Source organism: Euprymna scolopes, chromosome 1 (assembly GCF_053919585.1).
Source record: "Euprymna scolopes isolate OS-2025 chromosome 1, ASM5391958v1, whole genome shotgun sequence".
NCBI classification, from domain to species: domain Eukaryota; kingdom Metazoa; phylum Mollusca; class Cephalopoda; order Sepiida; family Sepiolidae; genus Euprymna; species Euprymna scolopes.
The window spans coordinates 130722852-130738146 of NC_136482.1; the positions used below are offsets into that span (position 1 = coordinate 130722852).

The following is a 15295-nucleotide window of genomic DNA, read 5'->3' on the forward strand; positions in this document are numbered from 1 at the left end:
AAAAGGAAATTTGGGAGAGCATGGTTTGTGGAATGAAGTAAAGTTTGACGCAAACTGCGGGGTAAATAGGTTTGCTTTCTCGCTTGCTGTACAAACAACCTCAAATGGGGGAATTGTTGATTGCCATTATTTACAACAATGTTATAAATTTTCCAGAAATCATGAGTTCCTAATTTCTGCTACTCAATGAATTTTCTAGTGATTTTAGTATGCCTTCTTTTGGCTGTGGCTATTTCACTCTTATCATGATTTCTAGCTTCTATATACTTTCATATATGTATACTGGACTCATGTTGGATATATCTGTGGAATGAATGCTGCTTTTTAGCGATGGCATCTGCACAAGTAGAAGTGAACCATTGATGAGTGTGGGGTTTGCTCTAAAACTTCCATGTGGCAACATGTTTTTCATTTACTGCTTTGGACCATTCAGTAGTTTCATTTGCATGCTGTTCCGCGGGAAGAGAAAACGATACTTCTTCATGGAGCTTCTCTGATGTAATCCCTGATGGCTTTCCAGCCTGCATTCTTGAAGAACCTTGTTGTCTTAAGTAATGGCTTTTCAAATTGAAGCATAAAATCTTTTACCAAAATCGCCGAATTTAGCATTAAATAACCCGGAAAAAAAAAAACGAAAAAAAAACCCAGCTTTGTTTTAATGGAATCATTTATTCATTAATTTATTTACAAAAAAAAATAAAAAATAAAATAAAAAGCAGCATAAATTGAAATAATAATAATAATAATAATAATAATAATAATAATAATAATATTGAAAAGAACTGAATTACTTGGCAACTCTTTTCTTTTCTTATTTTTTTCTTCTTTATCGACAAAACCTAACGAATTGGTTTTGAGGAAAAGTAGTTGCACATATAGAATAAAAGTGGGATAAAAAAATATGAAATGAAGAAAATTTTGTGAATCTTTTTTTTCTCTTTTTTTCTCTTTAGTGACAAGGATATAATAATACAAAAGAAAAAACACAGAAACATGTCATGAGCTTGGAATATAATGGTGGGAAAACAGAAAACGAGGAGAAAAAAACCATGATGTAGTTTTTTTTTTTTAATTTTATTTATTTATCACTGGTGCTCCATCAATTGCCACCCTGTTAGACTGGACCGTAATTGTGAAATACCAACAAACATCTAACAGAGTAGAAGAAAAAGTCTAGTTTGGCATTTGTAAATTTCCTGTAACTGTAGCAATTCCAAGAACAGACAGAAGAGGCGAACTTAGTAAAGTACTTGCTTACTGATGGACTTATACAATTTTGTGCCTATCACCGTTAAGACCTCCAGCATCAAAACCATGTCATACCGCATCTATGTTTCATTAGACACCAGCTTTCCGAGTGATAAAACAACCTTTGCAAATTATTAACATTATAGAATGCATATTAATTTCCATATGGCAAAGAATATGGACTGCTATGGGAGTGGAGAAGACCTAAGCATCCAAATTGAGGGGAAGTGGGTCATGGAATCATATTCAAACTATCTCTCTTTCTCATAATATTTCTCAGAACTAGGACTTATACTTGGGGATTTTGGAACAAAGAATCAAGGATTTGGATGGAATCAGAACATTACCAAGGCATCACCAGATCCTTGGACACCACTAACACTACATCCATTATGTCGGCACACTCATTGACATGTACAAGTTATCAACCACACTATTGCATTCAAAAAATAAAATAAAAATATATCTGTTATCAATTATTACACCATGTATGCCTAAGAAATGGTAATTTATCCCTCTCCCACAGTAGACAGATGTGACACAAGGGTCGAAAAGGGGGATGGAAGAGCCAGTGCCCTAGATGAAGCACACTCTGACTTGCAAAAAAAAAATGTCTGGGCAGCATCGTCGGTATTCTCCGGTAGAGATGCCTCAGGCGATTAGCAGTAAACTAGCCCTATCTCAAAGAGAGATGGCAAAGCCTGAGAAGGTGGACCTTCTAAAACTGTACGGGACCAGCAACATACCACAATCAACAGGGAAGAAGCCATTGAAAAAATGGCTGACTGTTGGCATTGGTGCTGAAGGGGAAAAAATGATGTAAATAGACATGTTCATAATGTTAAAAAAAAAAGAAAACTTAAACGCTGTTACTTGCTACCTTATAAATAGATGAGATTAGCTGAACCCCATTTGGAAATTCTATTTTGTTAAGACATCATAACAGATAACGTAGATAGGTAGTGATGTAAGTAGTGGTAGCAATATCTTTCTAAATATCATCTTGTTTCATATATCATGCCCCGGACTCAAACAACTGTAGGACATATTCATATATATATGTGTAAGTGTGTGTATGTGTGTGTGTGTGTGTGAGAGAGAGAGAGAGAGAGATAGATAGATAGATAGAGAGAGAGAGAGAGAGAGAGAGAGAGAGAGAGAGTTCGCTATGGACTCAAAAACGGCTGAGCAGATTTTTATGAAATTTCATATGAAGGTACTTTATGTGTCTGGCAGTGTTCAACAGTAGGTTCTTTGATATGATAGGGACGTGTTCGAAATGAATGTTTCTATTTAAAGCACAATTGTTTTATGATACTTGAGTTTTTTAAATTTTTAACTTAAATTCAAGCCATTATCACCACACAAGTAGTAAGGCCATACATATAAAATCAACAGTTGGTTCATTGATATGACAAGGGCACGTTCAAAATGAATGTTTCTGTTTAGAGCACAATTGGCACATGATACTTGACATTTGTATTTTAAACTTTAATGCAAGCCATTATATATAAAAAATAATTTTATGAAATCAACACTAGGTTCTCTAAAGTGAATGTATGGTGAATAAGTCACTATGGGGAGGCATGTGAAGCTTCCTCCTTGTGCACTGCAGTGGGTCCCCAACTAGAGCAGGCAATAAATCAATTTGATTGAAAAATAGTCGATTAAACCGATTTTGATAACAATAAAATATGGGCGTGTGAAACTTTTGTTTATCATCATTCAATCCCAGGCAACGTCGGGTCTCCCTGCTAGTATATATATATATATATATATACGTTAGTATGTATAGAAAACTTCAGCAGGTATATTGATGGAATGGAATGTGTGTGCGTGTGTGTGTGTGTGTGTGTGTGTAACCTGATTAATATCAACCCTAAATACCAACCAGACGATGATGATGATGATGACGATGATGATGATGATGAGGAGGAGGAGGAGGAGGAGGAATATATTTCAGCATGATAGAGTTATAAAAAATACGTCTGCAATTCATGACAGAAACGTTGGCACGAACGAGTGTTAATAATCACATGAACTGTCAATCACATCAAAGTGATGAGTCAGACACAAATAAACATTGACATAAGACAGAGGAGATGGTCACTCACGAATGCAAGTTAACAACCACCATATTTTTCATTATTATACATGAAATAATAGATGATAATATGCATTGTGCGTGATAACTCCACCAAATGCCACTCATGGAATCGTCTGTAAAATTCACGTTTCTGCAATAACTTTGGCTTCTATTATTTTGTCCTTTAGTCTTCACATTCCCTGAACGATGTTCCTATTTATTTGTCTCCCCACGAGGGCAAAATGAGACACAAGGTTGTTTTTAATAGGGAACATCCAGCTCTGCAAAAAAGGGCACTCTGGATTAAAGAAATTTTTTTTTTAAATTGCCTTAGTTGAGAAGGATTTCCGTTTTACTGACTAAGGATAGAGCTAACTAAGTGTAGCATCAGAACATATACTACACTTTGTTCCTAGTCAAAAGGCCAGAAACGATGTTTTTGACAAAGGAGGAAGAATTGATGCTTTCTGGATTAGAATCTATCAATCCAATACTTATTGTTGATTTGTTTTTGACCTTGAAGTAGTATTTTTTGCTTTTTGGTTTTATCTCCTTACATCAAGTTGCTTCATACTTTGTCTGGAGTGATTTCCATTAAAAAAAATCCAACCATACTTAATACTAATAAACTTAAGTTTATACCTGATTTGTCCACCAAGTTTCTGTCATGAATCTCTAATAGTCTTTATTTTATCACCATAAGTACACCTGACTGTAATATGCAAATTGTCTTGGCATTTCTCTGATTTTGGGCTGTGATGGCATTTCTCAAGAATAATCTTGGCTAATTTTTTTTTGCTATCGAACAGGCATTTGCTGCTATTTTCATTGAAACAGAAGTTGTAATGATTTATTTTTAATTATTTATTTATTTATTTTGTTTTTTTGGGGGCGAGGTCTTTCTAGCGCTCCATATCTAGAGAATAGTTTCTTCTCTTTGTATCCCTTCTGCCAAAATATCTGGTGGAGAGAGTATCACATACTTCTTTTTTGGGGCGATTACATTTACATGTTTTCATCCATTCTTTTATTTTTGGAATTGTTGTGGGGCTATCCACGTTATCCATGATGAAAATGATTAGTATAGCAGGTGTGTTCCAAACAGAACTTCATGTCAACCCCGGTAACACCAGATACCCATGCTAGTGTATATATATATATATATATATATATATATATATATATATATATATATATATATATAAGGTGAAGACAATAAGATATTAAATAAAAGAAAGATATTAGAATTAAATGTTTTTTTGACTTGGATAAATTATTTTCTTATTTTGTCAAAATGAGAAAGATAGTGAAGGGAGATAATCAACTATGCTTTAATCTTTAGGAAAAAAATTTTTCTTAAAGATATAAATAATGATTTTTGGATTGGAAGCAAAGTGCTGTTCTGTCTTCAGTCAGTGATGGAGAATAGAGAAGAAATTCTTCTACAACAAAAAATCATCTCTAGTCCCTGTTTCGACATTTGAAAGACACAAAGTCAGTTTTTGAATGTGAAGGAAATCCAACTCTCCAGATGCTCTGGATTAGAACAAATATAAAATTGCCTCAGTCTAAAAGGATTCATTAGAAAAGATAGAACAGATACTATAAGGTTCATTAAGAAAAAGATAGAACAGATACTATACTTTGTATTATTTATTTGCCAAAAACATAAAAAATATATTGTAACATGGTGATCAAAAGTGTGGGGAGTGAGGGTTCTGGTGGTCATTCTTTGTTTACCCTTTTGCAATCACCACAATACCGTATTTACTTTAGGGCCTGAACTAAGTGAATAAGCAAAATATGCTCACTTATATTAAGCCAAAAATGTCACCAATAAATCATTTAAATAACTGACGTAGCTCATTTTGCTGTTCTGAATGTTTGTCTACAACTGCTTATTTTAGATAGCCACTGTCTCCTTGATACTGTTAAACATTAGATGAATATAATTTTTTTAGTTGAGAATAAGAAACAGGGTTCAGTTAAGATTAATTTTGTGTACTCGAATGTCAGCTCAACCTCCTGTGTGCTAGTAGCAGATGTAACATAACATGGCCCAAAGAGAGAGAGAGAGAGAGAGAGAGAGAGAGAGAGAGAGAGAGAGAGAGAGAGATGGGAAGGGGGGAAGAAATCGTCAGCTCATTTGGAAGCACATACTTGTTTTAGAAATGTTTGGATAAGACATGATTAAGCAATAATTATCGACCTCTCTCTCTTTTTCTTCCACACTCTACTGGTCAGTAATTAAAGACAGATGATCCAAAGCGAATAACCCTCTTCTTGTCTTCAACTGTTGTCTCTTCATGGTCTTTACTTTTGGGCTATGAATAAACTTGTTTACAAGAAGTGTTTTCTGAGTCACGCAAAATCACAATACGTAATGGTGCTGAAACGACCATTAAACAAGATATCATATGAACATTCATGTATTTTAATAGATTGTAACTTGTAAGGGGAAAATAATGTAACAATGCAGCACACAAGTTAATAGCGCCTTGTTTAACATAGATGGTCATTATCACCAGGAACGGTCAGCAATTCATTGTTCGTATTAGCTCCACTACAACAATTATATTATTATTGGCTTGCAAGGAGCTTTCATACAGGTCATCACAGATCTCTCTTTGAAAATAGCCTGTGGTGTTCTCTGTAAGCTGAGTGACAACAGGTCTCCTTAGATTTCCAGTAATCTCCACCTCTTTCGATAAAATTTGCAAATAAATTTGCATTATCGCAACAGCTGCTTGCCATCGATTTCTCGTTGGCAGTGGCTATTGGTCTTCACTGGAATTTGAGTGGCAATAAGCCTCCCCAAGGTCCCAGTACTCTTCACACTTAGCTGGCGGAGGTCTGGTCAGTTCCTTGATCTTTCCTTCCTCTTTGACTATACTTGGTTATTTGGTCTCACTCTTTTTTTTTTGGGGGGGGGGCAGTGATGTGGCAAGGTGGGGTTAGAGATTATTATTATTATTATCATTATTATTGTTGTTGTTGTTGTTGTTGTTTGATGATTTAAATTTAGTTAAGTTTAAAAAAAAAGAATATATAACAAAAAACAAGAATTTTTTTTTACACCTTTTAGAAGTAGTGGTTTTGTTTAAAAATTAAACATAAAACAGGAAGAATTCACAATGTTTTAAAAATCTCTTTGAGAAATGTGAAATATTTTCTGTTACGAACAGACACAAAATCTTCACTATAAGAAGATATATCGGTGTAGGTAAAAAAAAAAATTGCAAGGTGTTCTGACATGTGAGTATTCAATATACAGTTGATCATGGAGAAAAAGAACGATTCTTAAAATTGCAAAGAACAGAAACAAACTCTTCATCTATGATACATGTGATATGTTACATCAATGTGTTATACTCCAAGTAAATCCCATATGGAATCCAAATGGCATAAAAATCCAAGATGAGAACAGTAGTCTGAATAATCCAAATAATATAAATGAAAATTGTAACGTGATGGTGTAAGCCTTGAAAAATGAGGGAAGTAGCGACTATGAATCACCCACCAGAGCTCAGTCCCTGTAAAAAGTTTTTGACTTCTAATGGGGGTAGTTATTTAATTGCCGCCCACATCGGCAATATTTGGCAAGGCCTGGAAAGTGGGAACCCTGCAGGCTCCCCTAAAGGAGGGGCACTCCTGCAATTTTAAAAATTGTCTGAGTAACCCCGTTGGCATTCCCCGGTTGGGGCGCCTCAGGCAGCAAGCAAGAAACTTGCCCCACTGGAAAGCCTGGTGGCAAGGCCTGGGAGGGTGGACCTCCTAGGTATTACCCAGGCGGTGTACCTCAGTCCAACAGGTGCTGGGCCGGTTCCCGGCCCCTCACCTGTTGGGCTGAGTGTCAAGTGACGAATCCTTGACTTGTACTACCCTGTCTCCTTGCAGCCGAAGCCGCTAGGAGACACATCCCATCACAATGGACTTCTAATGGGGGTATGAGACGAATGGATTCGCCAATCATTTTTATAACCAACGGCTGTGCTAAACAACCAATGAAAAAATTGTCGAATTTTGGATTCAATCAGTTCGCCGTTTACTACGTCACGGACCACATTAATTCTTGGCCGCCATCTTGGTTACTGATCTGAACTACGCCGCCATCTTTGTTCAACACAATGTCTCAAAACTTAACAGTCCCCCAAGCTTTAGTTGCATTAATCTTTGGCACAAAAATCCAAAAGTGTCACTTAGTAACGTATTATTTGGTTACATCACTTCTGAGGTAGGGACTTCTTTCTGATAAAGGTAAGGTTAGGTTACTGGTTGAACTAATATGATTTGGAAAAACCTGATACAAGCCATAAAACCAGCAGACGACTGACAACTCACCTCAAAACACCGGTAATATTTTTCAATCAATGGTTGGTTCTATATTTATATGTATATCTATGTATATGTAAGTGGTTTTGCTCATGCGGTATGAGATATTGGTGTAAATTTAAAGAAGGGGTTTATACTTTCACAATTGTTTTACAGTTACTTCATGTAGTAGAAGCTTGTACCAGCATCTATTGCACCATTCGACTATTCCTATTTATTTTTATTGTCCCAAAATTAATCGTCTATTTTGCTGTTAGTTTATATTTCAAAATAGATGGTTAATTTGGCGATCCCCTGTATTTTAACTGTTGCGACATAGTCAAAACGAATATTCATCTGTGAAACATGGACGATCAACAGATAACAAAAACAGTTGAAAAAAATAATGAAGAAATATTTCTTGACTCAGTGGTTCCAGGATCCTCGTCTAACATTAGCAGAAAAATAGGAATCTTAACATTTGGATGTCTAAAAGAAAAAGATATGGAATAAGAAGGACACATCAGCACTTTTCAACGCAAGACTTTACAATTTGTTAATAGTTCCTATTGTTTTGTATGCAAGCAAGCATGGTGGAGCACGAGAGACGACTCAATGTGTTTGAAATTAAATTTTTAAGACCTAATTAATTGAATTAACTTAGCAAGATAGACAAATAAATGCAGGTATAAGAAAGCAGCTTAATATTAACAGATCCATCAACAACGTTATTTGAAAAAAAGAGATTAACTTGGTTTGAACATGTTTCTCAGCTACCAGATTCCAGCTATATAAAGAAATCATATCGAGAGGTGACCAACCAGATCGAGATGGGCCAACCAGATAAGTGTTGAGACTGGCATGCCACTCCTGATAGCTGAACAACTAACCCAAGACCATGTAAGTAGTAGAATTTTGCTTTCAAGCATATGGTAAAGCTCTTAGTGTATGAAAATGAATCAAGTCAAGAATAGCATTTAATATGTATTGTCCTCAAAACTGGAATGCTCTAATATTTGAAAATTTTCAAACAGAGCTTAAATCATATAGGATTATATTGTATGCACATCACTGACCATTATCTACATTGTTTGTCTTTGGCTTATTGTCTTCATCAACGTTGATATTTATAGTTCTCAATTAATCATGAATGTAATGGTCATATTTCTTATTAAATTTACCACACAATCATGCCTAATATCGTTACCATTGGTTTAGATGAGAGATTCACAATTCATATAATCCATATAATAAACCTTCAGAAGCTCAAAAATGTTGATTTTTTTTTCTCGTTTCTATTTTATGTTTCTGAATTTTTGAGATGAGGATTGATAACTTCGATTATTTGGAAATTTTGGACTACTCTTCTCATCTTGAGTCTTATTTGAACAACATTTCGGCCATTGTAACCTTTGGCCTTGTTCAAGTGTATCTTGTTGAACTCGGGAATCTGCAGGAAATTCCCATGGTTAACAGAAAGATTCTCGACTTCAACTAAATACACCTGAAGAAGGTCGCAGGTTACATGAGTCAACACATTGTGCGAGTAACAGTCAAGATGAAACAAAACATCCAAATAGCCCAAATAATCCTAATTTCTATTTATTTATCTGTTTACTAGGAAAATATGTGCATTTATTGAAATTTATTTGGATTTTTTGTCATTAATACAGGATGACCCCAAAAAACGGGCCCCAACTCTAATTAGGCCCCGTGCCTTAGTGTTTTATCCGAATGAAATGAAACTTTGATCATAACTAGTTTATTATATTCAAAACATCACATCAAAACACAAGGGTCGTTGGCCTTTTTTTCTCCGTTCTACATCATATGTTCTAGATGGCTTCTATTTAGCTTTTGTTTTTTTTTTGGTCACCCTGTATAACAAAATAGATTCATTGTTATTTTTTTTATTAACAAAGAAGCTAACATTAAATATACATATACGCACGTGTGTGTGTATGTGAGGGGGGATCCATGGATGATAAAATAGATCTCAGAGGTGACTGCAAAAAACAAAAAGTTTGGAACACCTGGTTTAGATTTTGTCTACACAAAAACGATACTAGCTATGTTCTTGGAATAGAACAACCAATCGCTTTGATGGACCAACAATAGGACGATCACTACATAACTAATAAGGTAAAGAAAAAGAAAAAAAACCCAAGAGGATAAGGAAAAGACAGATATCATGAAATCGATTTCCATTGTTTTCCCTGTGGAAATTCCACGAATGAGAAATATATATAATCAACAAATATGTTTTGATAATGCTGATATTTTTGTGGATAGCGCAAAAATAAGGTTTTTGGACAGAAAACCCAATAACACAGAGCAAATGCATTCATATTTGCTCCGTGTTATTGGTTTTTCTGTCCATAAAACTTTTTTTTGTGCTATCCACAAAAATATCAGCGTTATTCTTTCTCACACCATTACAATAATGGTCATATATTAGTATAATGATATTCGAAAGCGAGGCTTCATCAAAGGGAGGTTACTCTCATATTCTTGTCTAGGGTTGCTAGATTGACCCTTTTAAAGTCAAATTTTGTGAATTTGGCATTTTCTGGAGCAGTTTGGTCTTCCAAAATTGTATTTATCCTTTTTCAAAGTGTAACATATGAACTAGCTAATGAAGGGACAAGCAGAATATGATATAGATAGCATGTTAACTGTTGAGCCTAACTTTTTCTGCAAGATTTAATATATCTTGGGGATTCATAGTCGCTTATTCATTAATAAATTTTGTGTTACGTCACTTCCTTGAAATATGGCAAAAGTTCGAAATTTGTAACTTAGACCTTTCCTCTATATAATGTACGTGTGTTGTGTATGTTAAAATAAAAGCGATATTTACAGTATTCCTAAAACATAACACTCTTAATAATAATACGACTTTTTACAACAGGGACTAGACTGGTCCACTAGGTGTGTCAGAAATTTCGTGAAAATAGTGAATAATTCCACCCCATCTTTCCAAGCTTATAACTCCTCGAAAAATGTAATTCAAGCCCTAATTTTTTTTCAATTAAAGGAGCAAGGACCAAGGTTCCATTAAAAAAAAAAAAAAGAAAAAACAAATAACGTGGTTTAAAAAAATGGTTTTAAACTTCAAACTTTACAGGTAAAATTCTAAAAAACACTACGTCTTTTTTGTTTTAAATTTGAATACATTATTTATTGACCTTTTCTCTTCAATTTGTGAGTAAATGAATTATTTACTTTTCGCTGAGTAAATTAATTATTAACTTTTTAATAGAAACTTGAAAATGGGGGGGGGGGCGTGAATTTAAAAAAAAAAAACGTTTGTTTAAAATATTATATTCGGTTTATTGGAAAGAACATAAAATTTCACATTGAGCCTGAAAATATTGTAAAAATAGAATCAATAGAAAAATTTTGATAGATTTTTAAAGTTTAAAAATTGAAAAATATTGAGTTCGGAAAATTCATTACTGTTTAAAAAAAATAAAAAATATTTCTATTACTTTTAAAACAACTTTAATAGTTTATTTTGGAAGTATAATCCATAAAGAAAATAAATAACCCACTTTTAACAGAGAAATTACGAGATTTTTATATTTTATTCGCAGTTTCGTGTTAGGGGTGTCAAAAATTTCTACAAAAAGTGCACCTACTGGTCCACTATAAAACACTCACTAGATAACTGACAACGAAAAAGAAATGAGGGAAAATACACGCAACGTGAAATTGATTGCTACAGTTTATTATATTCTTTACTAGCTGTACCTTTTGAACAGGGAAACGATGAAGTCAGTTTGGTTTTTAATTTTTATTTATTTGTACGTCTTCTAAAACTTACACAGAAAACCTAATAAAATTTTAGTTGTAACGTAAGACAACTCCTATTTATATTCTTTAATTAAGAAAAACATGAGTTATTCCCCTTGCCTTTTTTTGCTTTTTTTTTTTAACTAATTATTTAAAACTGCTAGAAAACATTTATATTTCTACTGCCTTTTAGCCGATGTTTTGTTCAGGTGCATTGTTAGTATATACACAGGGATGTATAAATCACATTTAAATACAGGGAAAATGTCACTGTAGATGAACAACGCATCTAAAGAAAACTTATAGTAAAAATATCAAAATCGACTTTGATGAGAACAACAGCCAAAGTAAATAACCCTTAAACTCTCATCCACAAAATCCAGGAAAAAAAAAAAAAAAATAAGAGAGCACATATGTAATATAAAATGTGCCCCTTCTTCCTAAAATAAATGTTACTTATTAGAATCCTAAATAAAACTCACAATTCTTTCTGCAATTCAATCATATTTGATACACAATAAATATAAATCTATGCCTGAATTGTCTACCAAGTGTCAGGTGTGAATATCCAACAGTTTTTATTTTATTTATTTATTTTACCCTTATCCACCCCCAAACAAGGCATATTGCCACTTAGGCATAAAGGCTATTACTTGGGATCATATCTACAAGGAACTTTTGTGGGGAGTTGAGCAGGGAGATACCTGTTTGCATTACATTTAAACTTCTGCATGTTAGGAAACAGGGAAGCAATTTCAAAGTCTAGAGAAGAAAATTTCCGGCATCTATACGGCTCAACAGTGAAGGAGTGGGATTGATTAATGGATTAGGCAGAGGTATATACATCTAGGGGGGGGGGCAAGTGCTATGAGTTCATCAGAGCACATTTATGATAAGCACACCTGGATACGATGCACAAAATTTTCTATAGCTCTAACATATGCCTTCCTTGGTACTGCTCTGATTTGGGTTGTGATGTGTCCTCCACCTCCTTCAGTTCTGAAATAGTCTGGAGATTGTTTTGATTAGCATTATGTTTGAGATAACCCCACTGTTATGGTGAATGTTAAGCCTATTTAAGATCCCACCTTCTACTGATGAGATGATCATCAAAGTGTTCCACCATATAAGAATCATTTAAAATCTATGAAGATAAATGATAAACGGTGTACAAAATATTTTGAAAACAAAAACAACTGGCACTGCTCTGATTTTGATCGTAATAGTCCTCTTCATTTCAGGAAGATTGTTTTATGTTTGGGATCACAGCTTAAAATCTGGGGAGTTATGTTTTGATGAATGTGCAGCCCTGTCAGGATCATATTTTCTACTCATGAGACGATCATCAAAGTGCGTGTTTTAAAATGCCAATGAAATCATATTTTTTTTTTTTTGATAAAAACGATTTATTTATGTACATATTTATTTTAAAAAAGAAATATCAATTTGAAAATCTTAAGTAGGACGACCCTTGGAGTGAATGTGGTATGATAGTAATTTTTCAAAGTGTTCCTACATATTGAATAGTGAAAAAACAAAGATGTTGGACATTCATCACTGAAACTCGGGCAAGTCAGAATGAAGTTTATTTGTATCAAAATGAGTTAATTGCAGAAAAGATTGTGAATTTTAGTAATTTTATGGTTGGCATTTTTTTTGTGGGTGTGAGGGAGTCACCCTGTACAATCAGATATAAGGTCAGTGTTAACTATAACGAGGACGCTATATTAATATATGTAACAGAGGTGCTAACAATAAAGTTGGAAAGGAAATAAAGAATTTGATCATGTCCACAACAACAGGAAATGGTGATTTTTATGTTGAACGTTTGTCACTTATGCAGTTTAGTATTTGAGGTAAATTGTTCTGGTTTCGTTTTTGAAGACTTCTACAGGGAAAGATAACTTAAGCAGTTCTTAAAGTTTTCCAATAATGACTGTTCAAAAATATTTATAAATTTAAATAATTATTTTTATTTGCTATGAAAGTTTAATTTGTAAAAAAATTTAAAAAACGTTCCAGTCATTTCAAAATTTTCTTAGAGAGACTGTGCATTAAAAAGTTTGTTTGAAAAAAAAATGTCATTTTCATATAATGACCACTTTCATTCATATAAAAATGTCCGTTGTAATTCACTTCGAAGTTCTAATTATTTTATAAAACCTAAGCAAAAATATTTTAATTCAATAAAATGTTCAGATAATTAATGTTTTATTTTGTGTTAATGGGTTAATTTAGTGCAGTTGTTTTGCTTTTACCAATGTGTGTAAATTTTACTTTAAGAATTGCTTGAATCGTCTCCCCTTGTAGAAGTCTTTAAAACAATGCAAAAAAAAAAAATATTCCTCAAAAAAGTAAAATGCACAATTGCCGAACTTTTTGTTGCTGTTGTTGTTGTTGTTGTCGTTCTGTTCTTTCTCTTGACTTGGGGTTGGCGATGGATGTTCACGTAGAATCTCGAGACGGTTCTTCTAGTTTTGTGTGTGCTCTCTGCAACTGTTCTGATAGTTCCATTAACCTCTTGGCAACCTGTCTGTTATGCTTTCTTTTGATTGGTCCCTTTTTGTTGGAGTTCACAGGGGACGGTGGATCTTCCTCTGGTTCGTTGATAATTTTCCTGAAAAAAAAAAATGATTTCTCTTTAGTAACAATTCCTTCTTCATTTTAAAACCAAATCGAATTTGTTCCACAAGTCCAAAGTTCCTATATATCAGGTTTAAAGTATGTAGACTAAAAACGTACAGAGTGCTTTGGTATAGATCGTTTGGTATATTTTGTTTTGAAAACTTGAATTTTGTCTAGAGAAAGCCTTGAAAAACCTTGAAAATGTGTACGAACCCTGATCGATTTGATTAAAAAAAAATGAGTGATTTCATCGATTTCAGTGACAATAAAAGTATTGGAAGTGTGAAATATTCTCTGACTCTCATTCACTGCCGAGCCACGTCAGGTCTCCCTGCTAGTATTTAATAATAATATATTGTGGATAGCTACACTAATGCAATCAAATGTTTGATCACAAATCTGTCCTAAAACTGAGAATCTAACCAATGAGACTTATTCTGAAATTTGTGGGATTACTTACTCAAGATAGCTCTGTCTAAGATTAAACTGACTGCATACAGTTTGTGCCTCCATATCACAGTCAATTGGATCCATCCATTCTTTCAAGGTCACCTTGTTGTGAGTCGGACTGCAACCAACGGCTGTAAATAAGCAAATATTTATTAGATAAATGACAATCACTGTTTTTTCTTTTTTGTTTCTGTTTTTTTTTTTTTTTTTTTTTTTGTTGTAATCTAACACATTTGCTGATGCCTGTATTATCAACAATTTATTAAAATCTATATTTTGAGAATTAGAAAATAATGTGTTATCAGCTTCAATATTCCTTTTTGGGGGGGGGGGATAATTCCGAGATGATACAAAAATCTTGCTATTGTTACCAAATAGCAACAACACTTGAGGAACTATAATCAAAACACATTTTCATAAAATATCACGCAGATCATTGCACAACCTCATTTTGCTTTAGGAAAATGTAGCTGTTCATACACATCGTTTCGCCGTGTGATCGTGTCAATACAAGTGAATAAACGGAATTTCTTTTTTTTTCATACCAAACAAGGTGTATTGCCATTTTAAACATAAGGTTCTACTATTTTGGACCATGTCTAATGGGAGACTGTGGGAAGTTGAGTAGCGAGATGTCTGTTTCGATTACATTTAAACTTCTGCATTTTAGGAAACAGGGAGGGAATTTCAACGTCTAGTAGTTTGAGAAAAGAAACTATTAGAGTAAAAAGCTTTCCGGCATCTCGGGCGCTTACCAGTGAACTGGTGGGATTTTGTTAC

At 33.8% G+C, this 15295-nt stretch overlaps 1 protein-coding gene across 1 annotated transcript in view; it reads right to left on the minus strand.

Moving 5' to 3' along the window:
* Positions 1-359: 359 nt before the first annotated feature.
* LOC145281510 (rasGAP-activating-like protein 1) overlaps positions 360-15295 on the minus strand; it is a 668245-nt gene continuing 653309 nt past the window's right edge. The window contains exons 19-20 of the mRNA XM_080132211.1: positions 14526-14646; positions 360-14057 (exon numbers count right to left, since the gene is read on the minus strand). Of these exons, the coding sequence (XP_079988337.1) occupies positions 13886-14057; positions 14526-14646 (293 nt within the window). The 3' untranslated portion in view covers positions 360-13885. The remainder of the gene's footprint in view (positions 14058-14525; positions 14647-15295) is intronic.